Genomic DNA, 22,947 nt, shown 5'->3' with positions numbered 1-22,947 from the left:
AAGAAGCAGATGCTAAGGAATCACATTTTACTATAGGGGTTAACCCTTTGCTGCCCACTGCCCAATATATTTGACGTGGAGAAAACAGGCATTAAAGAGGTATGGGAACAAGCCCTGGGCAGTAAGGGGTTAAAAAGGTCTGGGAACATGCCCTGGCCAGCAAGGTGTTAAAGAGTCACTATAGTGATTAGTGACTCAGCAGGTGAAATCCAGTTTACATATATATGTAAATAACTAAAACCCACACCAATAACTGAAAATTTCTTTTTTTTACTTTGTTGTACATTTTCACAGTGTGACACACATTGAACTCCTGATTACTGTGCCTCAAAGAGGACTGAACAGGAAACCCCAGGAAATACATACATTGCATACATTCAACCCCAGAGTCAGCATTTACACAATAATACAGAACCACAGGCAGAACACACAGAGGCGACCGTAGTATACACACACAGACCAAACCATTCCCTTTGATTTAAAGAGACTGGAAGAACTAAATGCTTGTATCATAGAGGTAGTTCAGCTGTACCACAATCTGAGATGCAACTTTAAGGTAAAACGTCTGGATTTTAATGATGGCAATAATTTAAACAAGTCCAGTAACCTATTTGTGTCTGTTTGGGTTAACGCCTGTTCTGCTGTTTTATACACACAGACTCTCTGTTCACAAGTTAAAGATGATTATGAGTCAGCAGCAATTGCACTATAACTTTGCTGAGGGTGTAGATTTCACACTGAGAATGTCACCTTGAACAGGTTCTATATTATCAGATTAGGTATGTTCACATCAGGTTTTCTTCTGTGTTTTTATTTACATGTCATGCCTTCTAATATGTATATTAGTGTTCAGTGGCTACTATCAAATTGTGAGAGTATTTTCTTTTGCTTCACTTGGCCTGACAGAGCAAAGACTGAACGAGAAATACACTCTCAACTTGATTAGGAGGTAACCACTGCATACAAAAATACAAACAAGACACCAAGCATGAACAAGAAGCACATCCAGTGCCTGCTGCCTGAAAACAATCATACAGGGTCTACCACAGCAATAGACCTGCAGCATATAAAAAAAACTTACATCTAAAAAAACACAACACAGCTGTTCTAATAGCAATTGCCTGCATCTCTGAAGTTAAGACAAACTAGAGGAGTTTAACAATGGAACACCATTTAACAAACCTTTGAACTGAGTATGCAGAGTTCTTGATATACATTACATGGTAAAAAAAGAAATACAACTAAGGCACTACAAACAAACACACAGAATGCATGTCATCACTCGAGGTGGCAGTCAGTGAGGAGTTCCTAAAATGAAACCGTAAGGGTACTTTGCAATGCTGAACATCCAAAGATCAGCCCCCCTCTTGTTTTTAACTTAGCACTTGTGAGGACTAAAGGAACGGTCACAGCTCTTAAATGCAAAACGAAGCAGGTATTGTGGACAGGGAGAACCCTCTTACAGCTTTCTTCAGAAAGCATGAACATGTCAGGAGCAGAGTTTCCCAGGGTGTCTAGCAGGTGTAGGATGGGTATCAGTATTGTGCCTCAGAAGCTATCCTTGCCCAGTCACATTGGTTTTACAGACAAGCTCTGCAGCTGGTTTCTCTGGGTTTAGCAAGTCAACAATGGCCAGCACTCTGCTCTTTTATCTGGTTGTGGAATGTTTTTGAAAGATTTAAAAAAAAAAAGATTTTCATTTCAGTCTTAATCATCACCAGTGGAAATAAAAAGTTTTCTTTCATAAAGCTGTCCACAGATGGCAATACTGTACTAATGGCCTGTCATTCAGAAACCCTTGTTCCTTCTTTGTACATCTACTTCCATTCAGCGCCAATCCAGTCACAAAATAAATGATACATTGACTTATTACTTCAAGTATGCACATTTACAGACAAGACTACATTCGTTGCTTTATGTGCAGTGCTTTAAGTGTGTGTATTGCAGCTTAAACTATAGTGTAGCGACGTTTCCACTATAATGAGACACAGCTAATAGGAGCAAGGGCACCTATTGAAGAACATGCATTTAATTTGTTAAAACAGTCCACTGTCACCCCTTTTATATGACAGGGAATTCATTACTACAGGGAAATGACAGCTGTTCAATTGTGATTCATATGCATGTGTTTCAATGTTAGGTGTCTGCCCCACTTTTATAACTGTTACAATGTACTGCTGTTTATATCACCTATGTTAACACAATTCTAATGTGTTCTTCATTTAAACTGATAAGGAAAATGGCTAAATGCTGTATAGGTTTTATTTCCATTATTCAGTGTGTTTTCACACAGGTGCGTTTTGATAAGCTGCGAGCTCTGCCAGTTGTTTCTGGAGAAGGAGGGTTCATATACAGACAGCCTGTCTGAAACCAGTGCTGCTAACAAGTGGCTGGTTGCACAGTTAGTACTGCACAGGAATAAACAGAGTTGGTGAAACGTTAGTGTGTCTGTAATAGGAAAAGAAGGAAGCCCGGTCAGGGATGACAATGAACCTCTCCAGAAGGAAGGTGAGACTATTCTAACTTATACAGTAAGAGCCTGGACTATGAGTTCCAGAGTACAGTAAAAGCCTGGACAAACAACCTACTCAATACAACAACAGATCCCAGATCCACACGGAAAACTTGGCATTGTATATTAAAGCACGCTGATTGGAAGCACAGTGGAGCTAACCAATGGTAGTTTTTTTTTTTTACACAAGGCTGTACAGGGATACAATTTTGGTCTTATAAAAAAAAAAAAAAAAAAGTAAAAGAAGTGGAAAACGAGGCAGCGGGCGGTCAGCGGGCACGGCCACGGGACATGAAGGACAGCACTCTGCGGATGCCGACCAGACGCTCCCTGAGAGATGTCATGGCCAGGAATGGCAGCTGAGCGCGACCCTCCAAGGGCAGGACCGCCAGTAGCCACCAGCACCAGGAGGGACCATTGGGGCTGACCTGGAGAAGAAGAGAGAGGACGGGTTAGAGCTGGAGCATTCATACAGTGCAGGGGCACCGCACCCCCCCCCTGCCACAGCACAGGGCAGCGCACAGGGCATCTGAACTCTGCTCAGTTCAAAGCACTTCCCCTTCTAATAGGATGTCACCCTGCAAGTGGTCCAAACAATGCAAGTGTAATTGTGTTATTATTATTTTTAAAGATCAGTTCAATGTCTGTCTTAATCGGAATTCTCTGTCCATCCCCAATTATTAACAATTAGGTCATTCAAATATCCTGCTGTACAATAGAAAAGGAAATATGCATAGAGTGCATATGTGTCATGCGCAGAACCAAGCCAATGGCAGGACAAAAATATCATGCATTTGAGAAATGTACAACTGATGTAACATGCAGATGTGCTTAGTAAGCAAGCCTGTAAAATACAAACCATTATTTACTTTAAAGTGATTTTCTAAAGGTTTGAGCTTCAAAGTACTTTTATATACATTACTTTTAAATACATTGTCAGACCTTGTCACAGTAACACATGCGCCAAAATTGAATTCAGTGGGCAAAATGCACACCTGAGTGCTAAGCAGCAAAATCAATCTGATTTGATCATAACTCTAGTGCAAGAATCTATCACCTACAGCACTATACAGAGGGTATGTGGATTAAAACAGATATTAAGTGCCACAAAAAATACAATTTAAAGGGATAATAAAAGGCTAAAAACAAACAGGATTGACTTTGCTCTACTTTAGACACAATTTGCATCATGTGATCAAGTCCTGTTAAATAACCTTTTTTTTAAGTTAATATGGCACATTAATAATTCCCTGTCTAGCCAGACAGAGTGACTGCAGCGTTGGAGGGAGAGCTTCACGCAGTGTCTGAAGAATTCCATGGGATCTGGATACGTCATGTGTGTTGCTCAGTCTGATATGGATATATATCCCTATGCCCCATTCAGTCTGACCTGTTTCTGCATGTACTGCCCTGGGGAATAAGACCTGGGGATAAGCTCTTTGTAAGCTGTCATTTAAGACACTTTAATTAATTAAAGTATTTTTTCTGTTTTGTTTGCTTATTTCAGCCTTTAAATGCCCTCTTACACACATGGAACTCCAGGCGATTTCCCCCAGCGTTCTGCGTCAGCAGCAGACCTAGTTTTCTGCTGTGCTGGAGGACGCGCCCTCTTCACATGCTGTGACAGTAATCCTGCAGAGCACTAAAGCTCGAAGCTCACTCCTCTCCTGGTGTCAGAGCTGTACCTCCCACTGCACCCTTCCACATGCCAATTAAAGAAAACTTTCTCATTTCCCACAAGGAAAGCAGAAGCGCGCCCCCTGCAGCTCAGCTGTGTGGCCTGCACTGCACCTGTACCTGTGGCTCAGGTTCCTTGTCTGGCATTGGTCCGAAGTGCCCAGTGATCCGCTCCTTCTGTTCTGGTTTGAGGGAGTTGAACCACGTGAAGGACTGGTTGTACACTGCGTCATGGAGCGACAGCAGCTCTGCATATCCCTCCCCCTCCACCTGCACCAAGGGAACAGCAGGCAGCTTAGATCAATGGACACAATCACAGCAGAAACATCAGAAATCACTGGTTTGTACCTATTGATGGGGATCCTCTGAACCAGAGTGTGGAAATGTGCAAATGTCGGTTGGATCAGTAGGAATAGTTCCCCCTGACTAAGCAGTCAAAAGCAAATAAGCTCTGCAATTGAAGTATGAAGTAAATTATTTCTCTGTCCTCTGCATCGCACATCCAGCATGAAACCACACTCCAGGTACACAAATCAACGAATCAGTCAAAAAAGGGGCCTCTACAGATACCAGGACCAACAGGTCGCAGTAAACACTCCAGGAAAGAACTAAAGTGCAGCACAAGATCTCTGATACAGATACACACAGCACCGCATGTGTGTCTGCATGTACAGGAGGTGGCAGAGACAGAAAGTCAATCTGCTGAAACTCACCTTCTTGTCCTCCAGGTATTCGATATCCGCAGTGTTGTAGCCGTCGCGCTGGCGTTGCTCAACCACTCTAAACCTCCTCTTCCCGATGGTGTCGACCACAGAGCGGCCGTCTGCGAAGAACTCCACGTTCCTGATCTCAAGAATGCAGCCGTAATCTGCAAAACTGAGCAGAGGAAACCAGGCGGTTAACAACACAGGCTTCCCCAGAGAGGAGCACTGCAGGGCACACAGTGAAGAGCTGCTCAAGATGCTCAGGCACATACATGGGTACAGTTTAGGACTCCCGCTGCATAGCACTTTGAGCCGTTCCAGATGTTAGTGAGCATCTCGATAAGACCCATAACTTGAATTGGTGCCGTTTGCGCAATGAACTGTGCTGTGCAATACTGTTAAGACATCTGTTTTTAAGATTGCTGAAAATCTAAAGCGGTTTACAGTTCATAATGGCTATATAGATAGTCAGATAAACTGATAGACACTTTTATTGGTTTCATTTCGAATGGCAACTCTAAACCCTCAAGTCTGTGAACGGAGACAGGCAATATCCCAGCAGCACGACCAGGCGAGTCACTGCAGAGACCAGTGTTGGGAGAAATTCCGATTCCTGCCAACACTGGATATCCAAAATGTATCAATTTATCTTAGGGGCCAACATTCCTTTGCTTTCCTTTCCTAAGTAAACCGTGCTGAGCTGACCCAGTCCTGTAGAGCTTGTGTTCTGATTGGCAGTTTCTCTTACCCTTTGACGGAATCGGCGATGCACATTCCAAACTGCTTGGTGCCGGTCTCCATGCATCTCCGAATCATGAGCCGGTAGCAGGGCTCGAAGATGTGCAGGGGGCAGGGCACAGTGGGGAAGGCCATGGTGCACACGAAGATAGGAACGTTCTTATTCAAACTGCAAAGAAAAAGGAGGCGAGCGCCAGGGTGAGAGCTTGAAAGCAACACAAATGTACTCAAGCGATCTCGATCTCGCACGATACACTCATGTGTTTTAAAGGAAAACATGCTTCAAGTGTTGAACATGCTGCAGCTGGAAATGGAGGTTCTTGTTCACAGTTCAATGCCTACAAGACTTTGAGAAGTGCTTGCACCGGACAGCCTCTAATGTTCCATTATTAAACACAGGCAGTGTGCTAGACCTGCACATCCTCTTCTTATAAAGCATGTGCCCTGCCTGCCTGTACTCATCCCACAACTCCAGGACTCACTTGGACAGCTCGGCGATTTCCTCCTCGTGAACTTTCCTCCTCTCCACAAGCTCCTCCAGCAGATAGTTATCTATGAGGCCCTCCAGCAGCGGGGTCTTGCTGTACTTCCTCTGGGCCAGGTACTGCAGGGACAGAGACAGGGTGGTCAGGGCTTGCACTGGGGGCACACTCATAGAGGGCACAGAGGTATACGCAATACACTGTGTTCAGGGTTGTAGCCTGTTCATATCTATCAGTGCCCTGTTGCTTTACCTGGGATTTAAAGGGTTACTCTTTATTCTAATGGGTCGACGATACCCCTTGCAACTTTTTTTTTTTTAATCTATTATCCTAATCATAGCACCAACCTAAAAATTGTAATTATCAGCAGTTCTTGCTGGGAAATATACCTTAACATATAAAAGAAAGCAAGTCAAGCAGACAGGCTAGGAGGGCTTCTTGAGTGTCAGGTAACCACAGCTTGCACTACTTGCTAGGATCTTTGCGACATGACATGGCAGAGCTGCAGTGCCAGTGGCATGCTGCGTACACGCACCTCAGAGAGCCTCTCTTTGCACAGCGGGCACTGGGAGTTGTGGTCCAGGCATCGCTCCAGGCATTTCAGACAGAAGGTGTGGCCGCAGGGAGTTGTCACAGGTTCATAGAAAAGTCTGAAACATGTCAAAGAGACGAGGAATCATGCAACAGAAAACAATGATGACATTCATACTGTACAAATAACAGCTATACCCAGACAGCTAAATCTATGCTGGTCCGCAGTGGATACATTACAATCTAAAAGGTGGGCCACAGTTAATCCATATTGGTGAAGTTCTTAGTGTTCATGGACATAGAGCCATTTCCTGACCCTGAATTCAATTCCGTGAATTAAAAAGATCAAACCAATCAAATACAAACATGTTTTACCGAAATGCATTTTAACACAAATGGGATTTTTATTATTTTACCATTTTGAAAAGAGCCCAAAATGAAGTCCTAGTAGAGTGCCTTGCGATATGGCTGTCTCTTAATGCTATCAGTTTTAAAAGTGGACTCATGACCTGTTCTCAACGGTGTGTGCTGTCAAAATTACAGCACACAGTTCTGTATAAGCTGTGAAACTAAGCATGACAGTTTTAAAAATATATATTTAATACATTCAGAGCTCAGAAATACAAAAATAAAACTCAAAAAAACCAAACACACAAACAAACAAACAAAACAAGCCAATGAGTGATTGGTCCAGGTTTTAAATAGGCCAGGACAGGGCGAAGCGGGGAGGGGTTGGGGGGGGGGGGGCAGCAGGAACAGCAAAGCTACTTAGGTATGGAAAGGGCAGCAGCTGAAGCGATTCCCAGTTTCACCGCAAGCTTTATTACTTATATTTGCAAATATGGAGTGGCTCAAAACTGAGGAGAAACACATCTCTACTCATCCAGCAGTCATATTACAGTCTAAGCAAGGTGCAGCACACACAGTTACTGTAAATCGCAGAAGAGTATGGAAGCATGGTTACATGAAAAAAACAAACACAAGAGACAATGGTCTCTGGAACAGAATTCTTATCGTCCTCAGGTGACGCCTGGACTGCTGCTCAACACCGTGGCTCCGCCCACAGCTCTGTCTAACAGCTCTGCAGACAGACTTCATGAGGTGGAGACTGGAATATTGACAAGTTAGACGACAGGAAAACCGAGGCTGGGCTTCCCAGTGAAATTACATTAAAAAAAGATGTGCTTACTCCAACATATACGTAGTGGATAATAAAACCAAGCAACTTAAAAATGGTGCGAAATCATATCAAGAAAACACATGTGCAATTAATCCAAGGGAAATGCCTCAGATAAGTGAAAATCACAGGGAAAGCAAAAGGAACTCAAGGGGCTTGTAAGATGACACTGTGGGGCCTGTGTGGACAGGTCAATGTTAGTAAGGAATTGGAAAGGGGCTGGCATTCTACTGGGGAACCCTGGATGGACTGCAGGGAGACCACATGGAAACCTCTCTAGGAATGAGTGCATACCTCATACACAGGGAGCACTCCAGGTCACAAGGGTCAATCAGGTCACTTGGGACAGAGCACCATGTGGCTGTGGCTTCCTTCGGCACCGTGGACGTGGTCTCTGTGGATGAAAAGAGTCTCCAGTCACTGCCCTGGCTGTGTTTCACACTTCACATTACTGTCTATAGTGTTGTCTTGATCCATTCAGCTGTGCTCTACACCACACAAAGAAGATGTGCCACCTACCCAGTATATACAAAGCTTATCCCTCTCTTCTTTATAAACCCCATTTAAAATAACTTGACTCAGACCCAATCCCTGCCACCTCGTTTTTATCTCCATTACTACACTATGGCAGAGCTCCACGGAGCATGTGAATGCAGCTCTGTTATATAACTGGTCTATCATTTACCTTGCTTCATATACTTGCAGGATCTTTCGAAACTCCCTCCCTTGTCTTCCTCCTCCACGCCGAGTTTCCTCTTTAGAAGGCAGCTTGTGTCAAACGCAGGCGGCTGATACTCTTGTGAAAAGTACTTGACTTTGCCCTGGTCTTCACAGCAAGGAGGCTTCGCTCCCGGTGCATCAGCAACAGAGAAAGATGACTGCGATTCCACTGGTGACATCACGCTGTCGTTTCTCTTCTTACAGTCCTGGAAAGAAGAGAAAAAAAGAAAGAGCATTTCACAGCGCGCTCCCGCTTTTTCTTTTTTAATGTTGCCGTGCAGTATGGCACTTATTTCAAGGTGAGCGGGGGCTTATGCTCTTTAAAAAAGAAACTTGCAATATGATCGAGGCACTCGTGACATCAGTGTTGAAGCTCAAAGGCTTGTGCTCTGCGATGTTAAGCGTCAGAATCACAGAACCTCTTGAGTTAAGCATAGCCCTGCACATAAATGTTCATTTTTTGGTACCCTATTTGGATAAGTGATCAACCTTTCCTTGCAATGATCGGAGTGCATGTTTGTAAAGTGCCACTCATGCTTGTACAGAGCCCTGCCCTCTCTCTACCTGGTATGATCTTGGTGTGCTGCTGCTTTTGCTCAAAGTGTTCAAGGTGTTTCCCTTTAATCTGGCTCGAGGCGACAGTAAATGCATGCAGTCGGGAATTCTCTCCTGGACGTTATCCGGGACTGGAGAGAACAGATCAATCAGCAGCTACGAGAGGAGAACAATAAGCATCTATTAATACTACTAATATAATTCTTTTATATATATATATAGAGAGAGAGAGAGAGAGAGAGAGAGAGAGAGAGAGAGAGATAGATAGATAGATATATAGATATGTAACTGTGCACATTAGTATAACACATTAGGCTTGGGGTTCACATGCATTAAGGGAGAAACACATTCAATTCATAGCATAAACCTGCATGAAAATTACTGAGTACATTTACCAGTTTGCTTTTAAGATTTTAGAACGAATTCTGGATTTGTCTGCTGTTGACTTGATCCAGTTATCCTTTCAGTATCTATTTTTTTAAAAACTTTATTTATTGATTGATTTTCAATTAAAGGGAAGGGGTTCAATTCTGCAGAACCCACAGTGTGAGATTCATTTCCCACTGAATTGAATTTACCTGGCAATGAGGAAACACAACAAGGTATTTTTCAGGGCCACGTCATAAATATGTTATGCACTGTTTGAAAAACATCGGGTCAAAGAGTAATCTCCTGTGGATTAAATATCAAACGGCTTGAAATGCACTCTTTTGTAAGCTTTCCCTTACAGTGGAGATCAGTAAACAGGAAGTATGTGTATACTGTTACACAGGTACTTCACTCTCTGCGAGGGTGCTTTGGGTTATGGACCACTGACACACCCTGGAATGCACACTCACTCACATGGGTATGCAGTAAATCTGCTTCAAGGACACAAACTCAGCACTGATGCCAATATTTCCATGTACCTTTTGTGCTTCACATTTTGCCATCTTGCTTTCTGGTTCCAAGGCAATACAGAAGAGGTATTCAGTTAAAGCCTCCTCTGATTTCCTGAGAATCATCAAGGCTTGTGCTTTCCGTAAGTGTCCCTTTATAGAAAAATAACACAAGCAAGATGGTTTTAATGATGTCTAGAATTGCACACACATGCAAACACACGGGGGGTCTCAACTAATTATACGGATGGGAAGCATGCTTCCTCACCTTGAGCCAAAGAGGTTGAAGTCGACATGCCATGTCAGCATCGCTTAATGCAGCTTCACAGTTCTTCAAACTGGAGTTTATCTGTGATCGGTTGCTGAACAGCAGATGGTCCCTGGGAGCTGAAAAACACAAAGAAGACATTTCTAATTCTAAACACAGTGAATTTCAATCGCACGCCCCTTTTAGACATGTCCTCATTTGCTCCACAAGTACTGTAGTAACACTAAGGCTGAACTCTGGTTTGTGAACATGGTTTTAGGAAAGGGAGATCGTGTCTAACTAACTTGCTTGATTTTTTGGAGGATGCAACATCGATAATGGATAATTGCAAAGCACATGACAGGGTTTATTTAGATTTAGATATACAGACGACACAAAAGTAGGAGGAGTGGCAAACACTGTTGCAGCAGCAAAGGTCATTCAAAATGATCTAGACAAGATTCAGAAGTGGGCATACATATGGCAAATGACATTTAATAGAGAAAAGTGTAAGGTACTGCACGCAGGAAATAAAAATGTACATTATAAATATCATATGGGAGATACTGAAATTGGAGAAGGAATCTATGAAAAAGACCTAGGAGTTTTTGTTGACTCAGAAATGTCTTCATCTAGACAATGTGGGGAAGCTATAAAAAAGGCTAACAAGATGCTCGGATACATTGTGAAAAGTGTTGAATTTAAATCAAGGAAAGTAATGTTAAAACTGTACAATGCACTAGTAAGACCTCATCTTGAATATTGTGTGCAGTTCTGGTCACCTCGCTATAAAAAAGATATTGCTGCTCTAGAAAGAGTGCAAAGAAGAGTGACCAGAATTATTCCGGGCTTAAAAGGCATGTCATATGCAGACAGGCTAAAATAATTGAATCTGTTCAGTCTTGAACAAAGAAGACTACGTGGCGACCTAATTCAAGCATTCAAAATTCTAAAAGGTATTGACAGTGTCGACCCAAGGGACTTTTTCAGCCTGAAAAGAGAAACAAGGACCAGGGGTCACAAATGGAGATTAGACAAAGGGGCATTCAGAACAGGAAATAGGAGGCACTTTTTTACACAGAGAATTGTGGGGGTCTGGAATCAACTCCCCAGTAATGTTGTTGAAGCTGACACCCTGGGATCCTTCAAGAAGCTGCTTGATGAGATTTTGGGATCAATAAGCTACTAACAACCAAACGAGCAAGATGGGCCGAATGGCCTCCTCTCGTTTGTAAACTTTCTTATGTTCTTATGTTCTTAGCTAGTTTTAGTTCAGCCAGTGTGTTTTCTACTGTAAATTTTCTGGGTTACAGCTCCATAGCTTTATTCAACTCCAGTTGGCAACGCTGACCTTAAAAACGACCCTGCTTGCAAAAAAGGTTTTAGTATTCAAACATGTGACAGCAAATCTGAACAACACAGCTCAGGACTCAGTTAATGTTACAAGATGCTCAGATTATTAACCTTCCTATTTTTTTTTTTCTCTGGATGTGCGTTAATGGTGCTGGATTGTTATCTCTGAAGCTTTGAAACACTTTCATATTCTCTTTACATCCAGCAAAATAACAACAACGAAAAAAAGAAAACCTGAAAAGGTGGAAAGACCTGCCTTTTCCCAGAGCGGGTCTATTTCAAGGACCCTGTTTTGAAACATCATGTTGGAGTTTATATACCCTATTAAGTCATACGGTATATCTGCCTTTTGCCTGTAGGGGCAGCATAGAGCACACCAGCTGGCGATTTCGTATGGCCAGTTAATTAACTCTTTAAATTGTACAGCATTCTGTTCAAACATAGCCATCACACGCATCAAACAGCAGCAGATCGTATAATCGCATTGCTCATTCTCATACAACACTCTTGTTTAGACTTACAAGACCAGCTGACTCCAGGACAAATATTCCTTTCATTTAAACTTGTGGTTATAGACTCTGTAAACACGGTGCAATTTTCATTCACAACTGTTTATTTCCCCATATAAACATGTACAGTGTTAAAGTCATGGCGTTTCCTTGCAAACTGATATATCGTTTAACAAACTGCACTAACTCGTTTACGCAATAGAGTGAAACTGTAACCCGCCGCACTGATCGATTAATTTTATAAAATGGCTAAAGGCGTCACAAATTCTACAGATTACTGTATGTTGCGGGCACGACCTTGTTTAAAAAAAAAAAAAAAAAAAAAAAAGGAAAGCGAGACGCGGTAGCCTAGTATTTAAATGTCTGACTCGTTGGCGCTAATTAACTGTACAGTTACTGCTATCCACCCGCATGAAGAACCGTTGTAGTTAAGTGACGTGTGTTCTTTATGCTGACCCACATTCTAAGGTTACACTGCGGGTTACACTGCTGGTTACACACCCACTGAAGGATGGTGTGGGGAGCGGTAAGCGAGCGCCGCTCAAACACAAATGCAGAGCTGCGGGTTACATAATCCCTGCTCGCTGTGCATGCGGTCTCTTCTCTGCTTATACAACTTCCACGCATCTGAAACTATAAGATTACTACGCACTGGCTCAAGACTTCACCCGTCGAAATTAACGTGACACACAATAACCTAGTTATTATGCAACGGTTATAAAAGACTTACAGTTAAAATAAAGATAATAAAAACAGCTGTCCTTTTTTTGTTTCAGTACCACACCCGCACTAAGTTTCAAAGTTTTAGTTTACACAACGAGTAAACGTTACGTCCTACAAGTAATTATTTAAGAACGACACGTAGCAGTGACCTTATCCCAGATGATATTTACAATACCAGACCCTCTTTGCGACTGACAATTGGGTTTTCAGTATGCCTAAAATAAACGCGTTTGAAGACGTTTAATACAAAACACTAGCAGTAAAACACTACCTCACGTTTCAGGCACATCACATCTGGAAGACCGCTACAGACCGGTACGCGTGTAGTTTCCAGTACCTTTACTGCTAGTCTAATCATAAAAAGTGTTTGGCTTTGAAATGTAATTTTACTAAGCAGTAACACACACAAAAAAACAAAAAACAAACAAAAAAACAGTGGGTATCTGTTATATAGCGTACTAAATATATTAATATAATGACTCTCCCCCCTCTGAAAAAGTGCATTACCTAATTGTATTGCTTCATTATACTTTTCCAGTGCCGCTTCCAGGTTTTTCTCCGCGTATAAAGCATTCCCTTCGTGTCTCAGTCTCACTGCCTGCACTTGCGACGGAAACCACTTTGCTAACAGGTTGCACAGCACCACGTTCATCCTGTAGTCGTGCACATCGCAGAGCTTCGTACTGTCTTTGCACTGCTTGCAGACCAGCGGTCTTTCTTTCTCTCTGTCCAGACACTTCCTGCAGTACGTGTGTCCACAAGGCAGGGTGACAGGCTCGTATAGGAATCCCAGGCATATCCTGCAAGTGAATGCACCGTATACGCTGCTGCTGGTGGTGTCGTGCTCCTGGTTCTTATGAGCGCCCAGTCCCTCTTTGCTCCTGATGCTGCCAAGCAGACACTCGGTCAGATTCTCCAGCTGCGCCGGTCGCAGCCTCTCGAGTTTGGATGCTTTCTGGTAGATCTCGAACGCTTCGCTCAGTCTGCCCCCCAAAGCTAGCGCGTCAGCCCTTCTCAAGAGCACTTCCACTTGCGTAGCAGGGTCGCTGAAATGCCGTAGCTGGCATTCGTAGATCTCCGCAGCCAGCTCAAAGTTTCTTGCCTGGAAAGCTTCAGCAGCGAGCTCCAGCATCACATTGCTTTCCGCGGTCTCTGTGCCCATCGCGGAGCTAGGACGGTGCTAGTATTATTCCTGTGTGGAACCCAGTGTTAACAGTTTGTTAAGACGATATACTATTTCATTCATTTTGGTCTCCCTTGTCCTCCTGTTTAGTTCACGAACATACACAAGATCCATCGCACAGCTGTAGGTATTGAGCTTAAGGGGAAAAAATGTTATATAAAGTACACCACGTGGCCCCGTTCAGCTCTTCTAATTGGTCGGGTCTGTAAGACTGTTACAAAACATCTCCCGTTTTGTAACATTGTTTTGAGTCTTGCTGCCTGCGTGTCTGAAGTAATGTGTTTTACTGTTGCTGTAGTTTCGAAATAGCTGCGAAGGTATTGACTGAATGACATTTAGTAGCTGTGCTAGTGCTACCTTACATTGAGGCAACTCGGATTAAGCAAACTGGCACCTAAATATGCGCACTCAACTGACCCCCGATCACCTCTATTTATAGCATGCGGAATACATGGCTCAGAATTCAAGTGGGGCTTTTCTCTGAGCAGAGCACGCACAGCACAGTTTATGAAACGCGTTATCACTGAGCTTTGCATGGTTCCTGGCAATTATCCCTGAATGTGATTACCATCTTTTACAAACATTAAGGGTGACCACACACTTGCCCCCTCCCACGGAATGTTTTATAAATTCAAGGATGCTGATGACGTGGTTCCTTCATCCACATGCTGCATAACTCTGCGGGATATGTCGACTTCATTTTATATAAGTTTCATGTGTCATGCAATAATGATTTGCGTACTAAACTATCCTGTATACGTAACCGTTTCTTGACTCAGTTGACCTTATGCAACAGAACTATTCATAACAAGTGTAAATTAAATGTCAAAATTGAAACAAGTTTTTATTTATTTTTTCTTTCATAACAATATTAATATAGCCTCTACGGCGCACCGTATCATGATCAACTGTGACAATATATTAATATTACATTGCATAATAATAATAATAATAATAGTGTATGTAAATACAAGTACTTTTAATCAGCAGGCGTTACGCTAGTTCACCTTGTCCATGTCTACCCGACACGGTCTCAAGCCCCTTTTTCAGAGGTGCTTCTATGCCACAGCGACTATAACCTTGCTAAGAACTCTTGCTCATCTGGGGAAGTGGGGCATTGCAGTCATCCAGGCAGGCAGGCAATAGTCTAGACCTGTTATGTGCGTCACCACAATGCTCTTATATGATCACAGGCATTTTTAATGGGATGGTAAATAGCATTGTTTTTATACCACTATGTTTTTGGAACTGTTTTTTTCTGCTTTGTTTTTTTCATATATATATATATATATATATATATATATATATATATATATATATATATATATATATATATATATATATATATAAATCAGTATTATTTTTGTGTGCCCTACATCACAATTCAGCTTTTAAACCTCTGTCAAAGAACAGCTCTGGTTGCCAGAGGCACACTGTAGCCCTCCCAGCTGAGATGAAGATGGTGAACTGTAATCAGGGGCGTCATTTACATATGTGATTGTGAGCAGCTGGCTGCACTGCTCTGCCTGTCACTGCACACATGCACGCTGATCAAACAAGGTCTGCAAATGAAGGTGGAAATACAGAGTGTGATAGATAGGTCCTCCCACTCCTCTGAAAGCCAGGTTGAGAAAATGACAAACAACAAAATAAAAACAAGTCGTCCTCTTGCCTTTCTGATAACTCTTGAAAATATTCAAGACCTCAAATGAAAGTAATTGAGCGTACATTTAGAGAGCGCTAAATAATACACGGTTACATAACCGTCTGGGAAAGAGACTGCCTTAAAATACCCTTGATGACTGCAACTAGTGTGAAATAGAGCTGCATTAGGATGAAGGTACGAATAGAGGGCATTCTCACAGCATGAAATCCACTTTAGAACATAGTTAATCTGGGGCACAGGTGGCTCCACACATTAGTAACCAAGTTTCTTGCCCGTGTTGTCAGTTTGATCAGTGCCCATGTATTAGCAGCTGACTACATTTTGAAGGGATACTGCAGGCACTGAATATTTACACATGACTGTGTGATGATGAACTCAAAACCAGGCACCTGGACCAGAAAACCCCATTTAATCAGGGAAGTGAAAACAACAAGCTGCTCATTTAAACATCACTCACTCTTTATTCAAAATACAAAAAAAAAAGAATAATAATAATTAGAACCTCTTTTAGGGTTTAACGAGCTGAACTGATTCAGTCTTGAATTTTCAGCACACTTCTTTTCTCCAAGTCGTTCATTTCCTTCAAGATCAGGGCAGATAAAGAAGTTCTAGTCCCGTTGTAGCAACTCTTGGAACCTTGGACCTAAACGGATACCTTGGGGGGGGGGGGGGGGGGGGGGGGACAAAAAAAAAAAAAAAAAAACATCCTGAGGACATTGCATTTAAAGTGGTGTTCTGTGTGCTTGTGTTACGTGTGGCTCTGTGCAGGGAGACAGCTGGGCTTAAGGGATCTGTTGACCTGACACACAAACTGCTCCCTCCCCTCCCCTCCACCAACATAACTGGGTTCTGTTTACTTGTCATCTTTCTGGTCATTAGGAAGAGAAAAAATGTCCAGCAACATTTGCTTTGGAAAAGAATGAATCACTTTAGCACGATGCTTCAGCTAGATCGAAAACACCTTATGTTTTTCTAATGCTCATGTGTTACATAACTGCTGCGAATAACAGCAGCAGAAACACAAACAAGCAATTTAGCATCCTCTCTCTGAATGGATTCATAATTCAGGGGATCGCTCCCATTGCCTAGAAACTCATGAGCCTAACACAATGCTACCCAGTGCTCTGCTCTCCACCGCATACTGAGATGGCCACTCCCAAAGGGCATTTCCCAGAATCACAATGTTTTATTAAAAAATATAGAAACACTAAACGAAACCGAATAAAATCTGCGACAAACGTTTCAACCACAAGTATTTTTTTCAGAGTCTTCAAATGAAAAAAGATTGAAAAGTTATTATTCCGTTGATTTTAGTGTTTCTGAACGTGGCACGACTCAGTGTTAAAGACTGATTTAATGAAATCCCCTCTTCAGAGGGATTATCACTGAGCCCTGCAACTCTGCACAGCTTTAATTCAGAGCGGTTTTGAAGTGGTGCAAGCAGCTGAAGGGGAGAGACTATTTATTTAACAGGGGTCTGATTGCTCAAATCTTTGAAATTATGTAGATCTGAAACCCCAGGGTGCAGGACTAGTGGGAGTCTCTAGCCCTGGAAGGCTTTACATAATAACTAAACAAACTTACAAGTCCACAATGATCATATGCAAGAGGAGCTCATGCCAAAGGCTAAATAACAAATCAATAGCTTTGCAACACATACACCATTAAATATGAATCACGCCGACCAGCAGCTGCTACACAAATTGGGTAGAGCCTGCCTGCCCTCACACAGAAGTGAAGGTAATAAAGATTACCTCAAAGCGGTGGGCATTCCCATCAGTCAGCTTCATCTGCATCAGTATGGCGGGCTGCAGCGCACGGGCTAAAGAGCTGCAAGGAGAAAGAAAATCTAAAATGGCAATCGGATACCACGGTTACACCGTGCTTGTTTTTCAAACCGATTGTGCGCACACACACACACACACACACACAGGCTATAGGGACCCAGTTACATGCATGTGCAATTGAGGCTTTGTTGCACGCCATGTGCATTGACAAAAGCTGCACCACGTGCACTGTCGCAATCCAGCATTGGCAGAGTGGAGGTGCAGGGAGCCTGTGAAAGGTGCACCTCTTTGAAAGGGCACAGGGGCAGAAGCACATTGTTTACCTTGTTGAGATGGCCACGTCTACTCTCCACCTGAAGTCAGCAATGCCTGGCCGGCGGGTTCCCTGTTGAGCAGCTGCACTCTCGAGCACCGCTCGCCTGAAAGGAGTCGTACAATGAAAACATATTATTACTATACGGGTCTGTGACAAGAGCATGTCAATCACAAGTTGTGGTGATGGTTAATACAGGATATGCTAATGAAATGCAAAGTTTCAATCACTATTATTATTATTATTATTATTATTAACAAGTCACGACTCAATTCAAATAGCCCAATTGATGACAACTACTGTACAAAGCTTCTGCTTCCTCCCTATCTAGCCCACAAGTAAAATAACTAGTTATGTCAAAACTGCTGCAACAAACCCATTCACAGATGCATTGAACAGTGATTCAAACCCATTCACAGATACATTGAACAGTGATTCAAACCCATTCACAGATACATTGAACAGTGATTCAAACCCATTCACAGATACATTGAACAGTGATTCAAACCCTTGAACAGTGATTCAAACTCAAAACTTGGCTGGAATCAAGACTTTTGCTCCCAATTATATATATTTGTATAAAGTAATCTTGTAATACATATGTGAAAAAAGAAACCCTCTTCATGGTAGCCATCGAGCCCCCGCAGATGGAGTCGCTTGTTGTGTCCTTATAATCCTATAACCACTAACTGACTCTGATGAGGAAGATCAGGGACCACTTTGCTAATCACCAGTAGCATTGGAAACAGCTTTAGTTAGTTGGACAATCACAATGAATTAGGTCACTGCTACTTATAGTGATTCGTTTCCCACTTGAACCACGATCTGATCTACAGTATTTATATACAGTGCAGGGTGTAAGCGGGAGCCACTATCAGTGACTATCACTAAACAAACCATTGCAATACATCTGCAGGGGGTGAAAGATGCTGTATGCATTCCTTAATTATTCTATGTTCAGGAATCATAGCTCCCTGCAGAATGTATCAAATGGAAGCAGAGTTTCAGTGCAAACCCACTGCTAACTTACATAACTGCAAGGCAACAAATAGATGTTTCTTTCCTCTTTATTTGTGTGCCTGATAAGGCACTGCAGCTGCAGGATGACAGAGAAAGAAAGCACTATATAGTCAGACAGCCTGTGTACAGCATAGCTAGTTCTGCCGTCTCCATTCAATGAATAGGATTATCTGTTCTGCCAACACCATCTTACACAAAAACCGTAAGATACAAACCTACTGCCGAAGATCACGCTGGCAAAATCTGCAATGAACTCCTCCGATATCCTGCAGCAAGACGAAACTGTGTTAGAGACACGCACACAGTGGAGGAGAAACACAGGACAGAAAATAACTGCTTTTAGTAAGGAAAGCTTCTTCAGGATCTATCTATAATACTTCCAGCATACAGATACACATATACACGTGCATTATGCTCTACACTACTGAAAGCACTTTCATTTAACCCTTTCATGCATGACATTGAAAAATGCTATTGCTTCATATGTGGAAAAAATGGCATCCTCAATTCCTCAAGAGGTCATGATGCATTTGCGTCTTCCACATGTCTCCATATAAAAAGACAAGTGTTTTTTTTTTAACCTGTCCCCATACAAGTCCCCCATGCATAAAAGGGTTAAACAGAGTTCCATATGTGTCAAAGCATTGTTTTCACACCTTTTCTAACTAGGTGTGTGGGTCACCTAGTTTGCCTTGGAAAGTAGACACTGCCTATTCCTTAAGGAGTTGAAAGTTAGAATCCAATTTCCTTTCTAGTAGCCTAGAAGCTGATGATTGTAACTTTAAAAGGCAAAAATCACTTTAAAACATGTATGCCTGACATCCTCAGGCTAATTTCTGCTTGTATAAAAGATAATAGGCTGGAAATTACATAACATCTGAAAAGGACTGAGAATTAAACACGCCTCCTATACGCGATTTCGGTATCGTCAAGAAGCCAAGGCAACAGGGCGTGGGAATCCAGCACAACCAGATCAGAACAAGGGGGCTTGAGCTGCATAACAAACAATTTCACTGCAATGAGTAGCGGAGAATATAAATGTTATCTGAACACCGCTGTCAACTGAGTGTTACTCGAGGGGCCATCTTTGAAATCAGTCTCAATGGGCCCTTTGAGAGCTGAATGCAAATTAGGGCTATTTTCAGCAAGGAGTGTCTCATTTTAAATCAGTTAAAAACATTTCAATAAAATAAGCCGGCACTATACTGTATATCAAAAATGAATGGATTATTAATCAATTACAAGTGCCAGTGCTGGTGTTAGCAGCACATGAGCTGAGAACAAAGAACACAATCGCCAGCCGTGGCATGACTTTGAAATCAAACCATTTGCCATTTCAGTCGTGTGTCAGTGCCGAGGACCTCATACAGATAAGGATCCTGTCTGTGTTACTGTCCCCTGTGAGTTAAAGATGCACTTGTTAAACGGACACTGTGTCTGTGCACGTTCATAAAGATGCACTTGTTAAACGGACACTGTGTCTGTGCACGTTCATAAAGATGCACTTGTTAAACGGACACTGTGTCTGTGCACGTTCATAAAGATGCACTTGTTAAACGGACACTGTGTCTGTGCACGTTCATAAAGATGCACTTGTTAAACGGACACTGTGTCTGTGCACATTCATAAAGATGCACTTGTTAAACGGACACTGTGTCTGTGCACGTTCATACACAGGATCTGCAGCAAGAACAACACAACAAAAATACTGCCATTACCTAATATCCCGTAAATCTTCCTTGAAGACCTGCAGAAGAAAAAAAGAGGAATAAAATAAAAGTTCAACCCAGAAACCCTAAGATTATATTGGCAGTTTAGCAGCAAAACCTGTCATTGCACAGCTGGTTAAAGTGGATCCGGACTTCTTTACTATCAGCACAGTTACACTTCACGCTAAGGGCTGGCTCCAAATACAACCCCCATTACCATGGCAGTAAATGCAGAGTTACAGCACATTAAATTGAATGACTTACAGTGTGCGGGATAGAAAAAAAATCTAAACATGACATTTGACAAACACTTCTGTAGTGTATTGTATCTCTCCAGTCTCCAGTCATGCTTGTTTCTACAGCGCTTGGTGTTGTATGAAATACTTACCTCCTGTTTGAGAGAAGAGGCTGGGAGTCGCAACGCTTCCTTCAGCAGAGTGTACATTCCTGCTATAATGTAGCTTAACTGCTCTTCAGAGAGATTCCCATGCTCAGCGATGGCAGCCATAGACTCTCTGCAGTCCTTTCCTTCCAAAGCGCTTACAACAGCTACAAAATACAAGCACAGCACAGCATGACGATTAAAAAGCACTGCCACTGACATTACCTTGGGCCGTTCAGGTGCTAGAATATTAAACAAAACTGTTTTATAAGTTATGGATTTTGTACGAATGCATTCCCTTATTTTATTTCCCGGTGTTGTGAGCTTGCAAGCTGTTCCATGGTGTTTTATTTACATTGTAACACTTTAATGGAGATGGAGAATTTCATGTTAAAATACACGTCCAAAGTAGTGTAATTATTTGCAGAGTAGGTGGCACACCTCAATGAAAAACATGTGTCCCTGATTGATACAGAACCTTGTAGAACAAACACACACATGTGGTTAGAAATGAGCTATGGTGCGTCCAATCTTCAGCATGCGGAATTAACCTTGAGTTCAAGTTTAAAAGAAAGGCATGGATGAATACTGTTCTAATTCAGCCTGCTGTACATTTTGAGAAGTTTTGTTATCTGTAAGGTGAAACTATTTTAAAAGTTTTTTGTCATGTCCACATTCAGGCTGGCGTTTATTTTTTCCACCTGTTTCTTTCATAATATGTGTGTGCTGTGTGCGGTGACATTCTCCCTGTGTGTGTGCTGTGTACCGTGACATTCTCCCTGTGTGTGTGCTGTGTGCGGTGACATTCTCCCTGTGTGTGTGCTGTGTGCGGTGACATTCTCCCTGTGTGTGTGCTGTGTGCGGTGACATTCTCCCTGTGTGTGTGCTGTGTGCGGTGACATTCTCCCTGTGTGTGTGCTGTGTGCGGTGACATTCTCCCTGTGTGTGTGCTGTGTGCGGTGACATTCTCCCTGTGTGTGTGTGTGACATTCTCCCTGTGTGTGTGCTGTGTGTGTGTGCTGTGTGTGGTGACATTCTCCCTGTGTGTGTGCTGTGTGCGGTGACATTCTCCCTGTGTGTGTGCTGTGTGCGGTGACATTCTCCCTGTGTGTGTGTTGTGTACCGTGACATTCTCCCTGTGTGTGTGCTGTGTGTGTGTGTTGTGTATGGTGACATTCACTGTGTATGTGCTGTGTGTGTGTGTGTGTGTGTGTGTGTGTGTGTGTGTGTGCTGTGTATGGTGACATTCTCTGTGTGTGTGTGTGGTAAAACAAGACATGGTAAAAACCGGTATCTCTTGAATAAATGATATTACACTGCAGGTCACCTTGGTAATTTTCAGTTCACTAAAAGTGGTACAGTGGGACCTGTATTTATCGCACTGCATTATTAATTGTTTTCACCAAACCTTAACGTTTTCTGCATAAAACGCAACACTGTAAAAAATACCTTTGACAATACTACTAATGCTGTACTCAAAATCGTGTAATGCTTGTTTCAGACAAGTACTGAGGTACCGAATTTCGAAGAAACTCCTTTCTGCAGTACGGTGCAGGGTTGGGTTGGGGCGCATACTTACCTTTGAGGATTGTTCTGAACACTTCTTTATCAAAATCCTTCAAGTGTTTGGCCATGACCTCCACCTCTGAGGGGATCCTCGCTCCGAGGAAGCCGGTTCTATCGCTCAGCTGACCTGCGGCTGAAGGTGATGACATGATGATGACAGCCCCGAGTTTGAAACTTGTTTTGGTGTTGTTTAGTACGGCACACCTCAATTCAATCCTGTCACAAACTACTGCATGCCGTTCTAGATGCTACCTAGCATAGCGCAGTCACTGTAGTAAAACCCGTGTTCATTCACCAGACACGGTACCGCGGAATTCTCCAATGATTCCTGTACATAAACGTAATTACATATAAACATAATACTATATTACAATCGAAAAAGTAAATACAGATAAACACCAGCCCTGCTCTGACCTAAACCGTTCTGTAGCTGTTTCCTGCGAAAACACGTGATTCGCATAAAAGCCGCTCATGTGATCATAAGAGTAATTAACTAAACAGTAACGGTGCGCCAT

General features: G+C 42.5%; 2 protein-coding genes across 3 annotated transcripts; both read right to left on the bottom strand.

Annotated features, from left to right (window-relative positions):
- Positions 1-250: 250 nt before the first annotated feature.
- On the bottom strand, positions 251-14,357 carry LOC121318964 (LON peptidase N-terminal domain and RING finger protein 3-like). 2 transcript variants are annotated; one of them, XM_041256197.1, is made up of 12 exons: positions 13,314-14,357; positions 10,243-10,361; positions 10,005-10,127; positions 9,106-9,252; positions 8,507-8,747; positions 8,116-8,215; positions 6,649-6,763; positions 6,114-6,235; positions 5,642-5,800; positions 4,903-5,065; positions 4,310-4,459; positions 251-2,940 (listed from the first exon to the last, which is right to left on the bottom strand). In XM_041256197.1, the coding sequence occupies exons 1-12, from the start codon at positions 13,966-13,968 to the stop codon at positions 2,782-2,784; spliced, it is 2,253 nt and encodes a 750-aa protein (XP_041112131.1). In that variant the 5' UTR covers positions 13,969-14,357; the 3' UTR covers positions 251-2,781. The 2 variants fall into 2 exon arrangements, with proteins under 2 accessions (XP_041112131.1, XP_041112132.1); XM_041256198.1 differs by lacking the exon at positions 10,005-10,127.
- Positions 14,358-16,096: 1,739 nt separating this feature from the next.
- LOC121318963 (COMM domain-containing protein 5-like) lies at positions 16,097-22,875 on the bottom strand. The gene is made up of 7 exons (XM_041256196.1): positions 22,446-22,875; positions 20,873-21,033; positions 20,494-20,522; positions 18,991-19,041; positions 17,766-17,861; positions 17,384-17,485; positions 16,097-16,281 (listed from the first exon to the last, which is right to left on the bottom strand). The coding sequence occupies exons 1-7, from the start codon at positions 22,579-22,581 to the stop codon at positions 16,188-16,190; spliced, it is 669 nt and encodes a 222-aa protein (XP_041112130.1). The 5' UTR covers positions 22,582-22,875; the 3' UTR covers positions 16,097-16,187.
- Positions 22,876-22,947: the final 72 nt, after the last annotated feature.

Source organism: Polyodon spathula, chromosome 7, assembly GCF_017654505.1.
Source record: "Polyodon spathula isolate WHYD16114869_AA chromosome 7, ASM1765450v1, whole genome shotgun sequence".
Classification (NCBI taxonomy): Eukaryota; Metazoa; Chordata; class Actinopteri; order Acipenseriformes; family Polyodontidae; genus Polyodon; species Polyodon spathula.
Note: the sequence above shows the minus strand (reverse complement) of the source record. Positions and strands in the feature narration are given on the sequence as shown.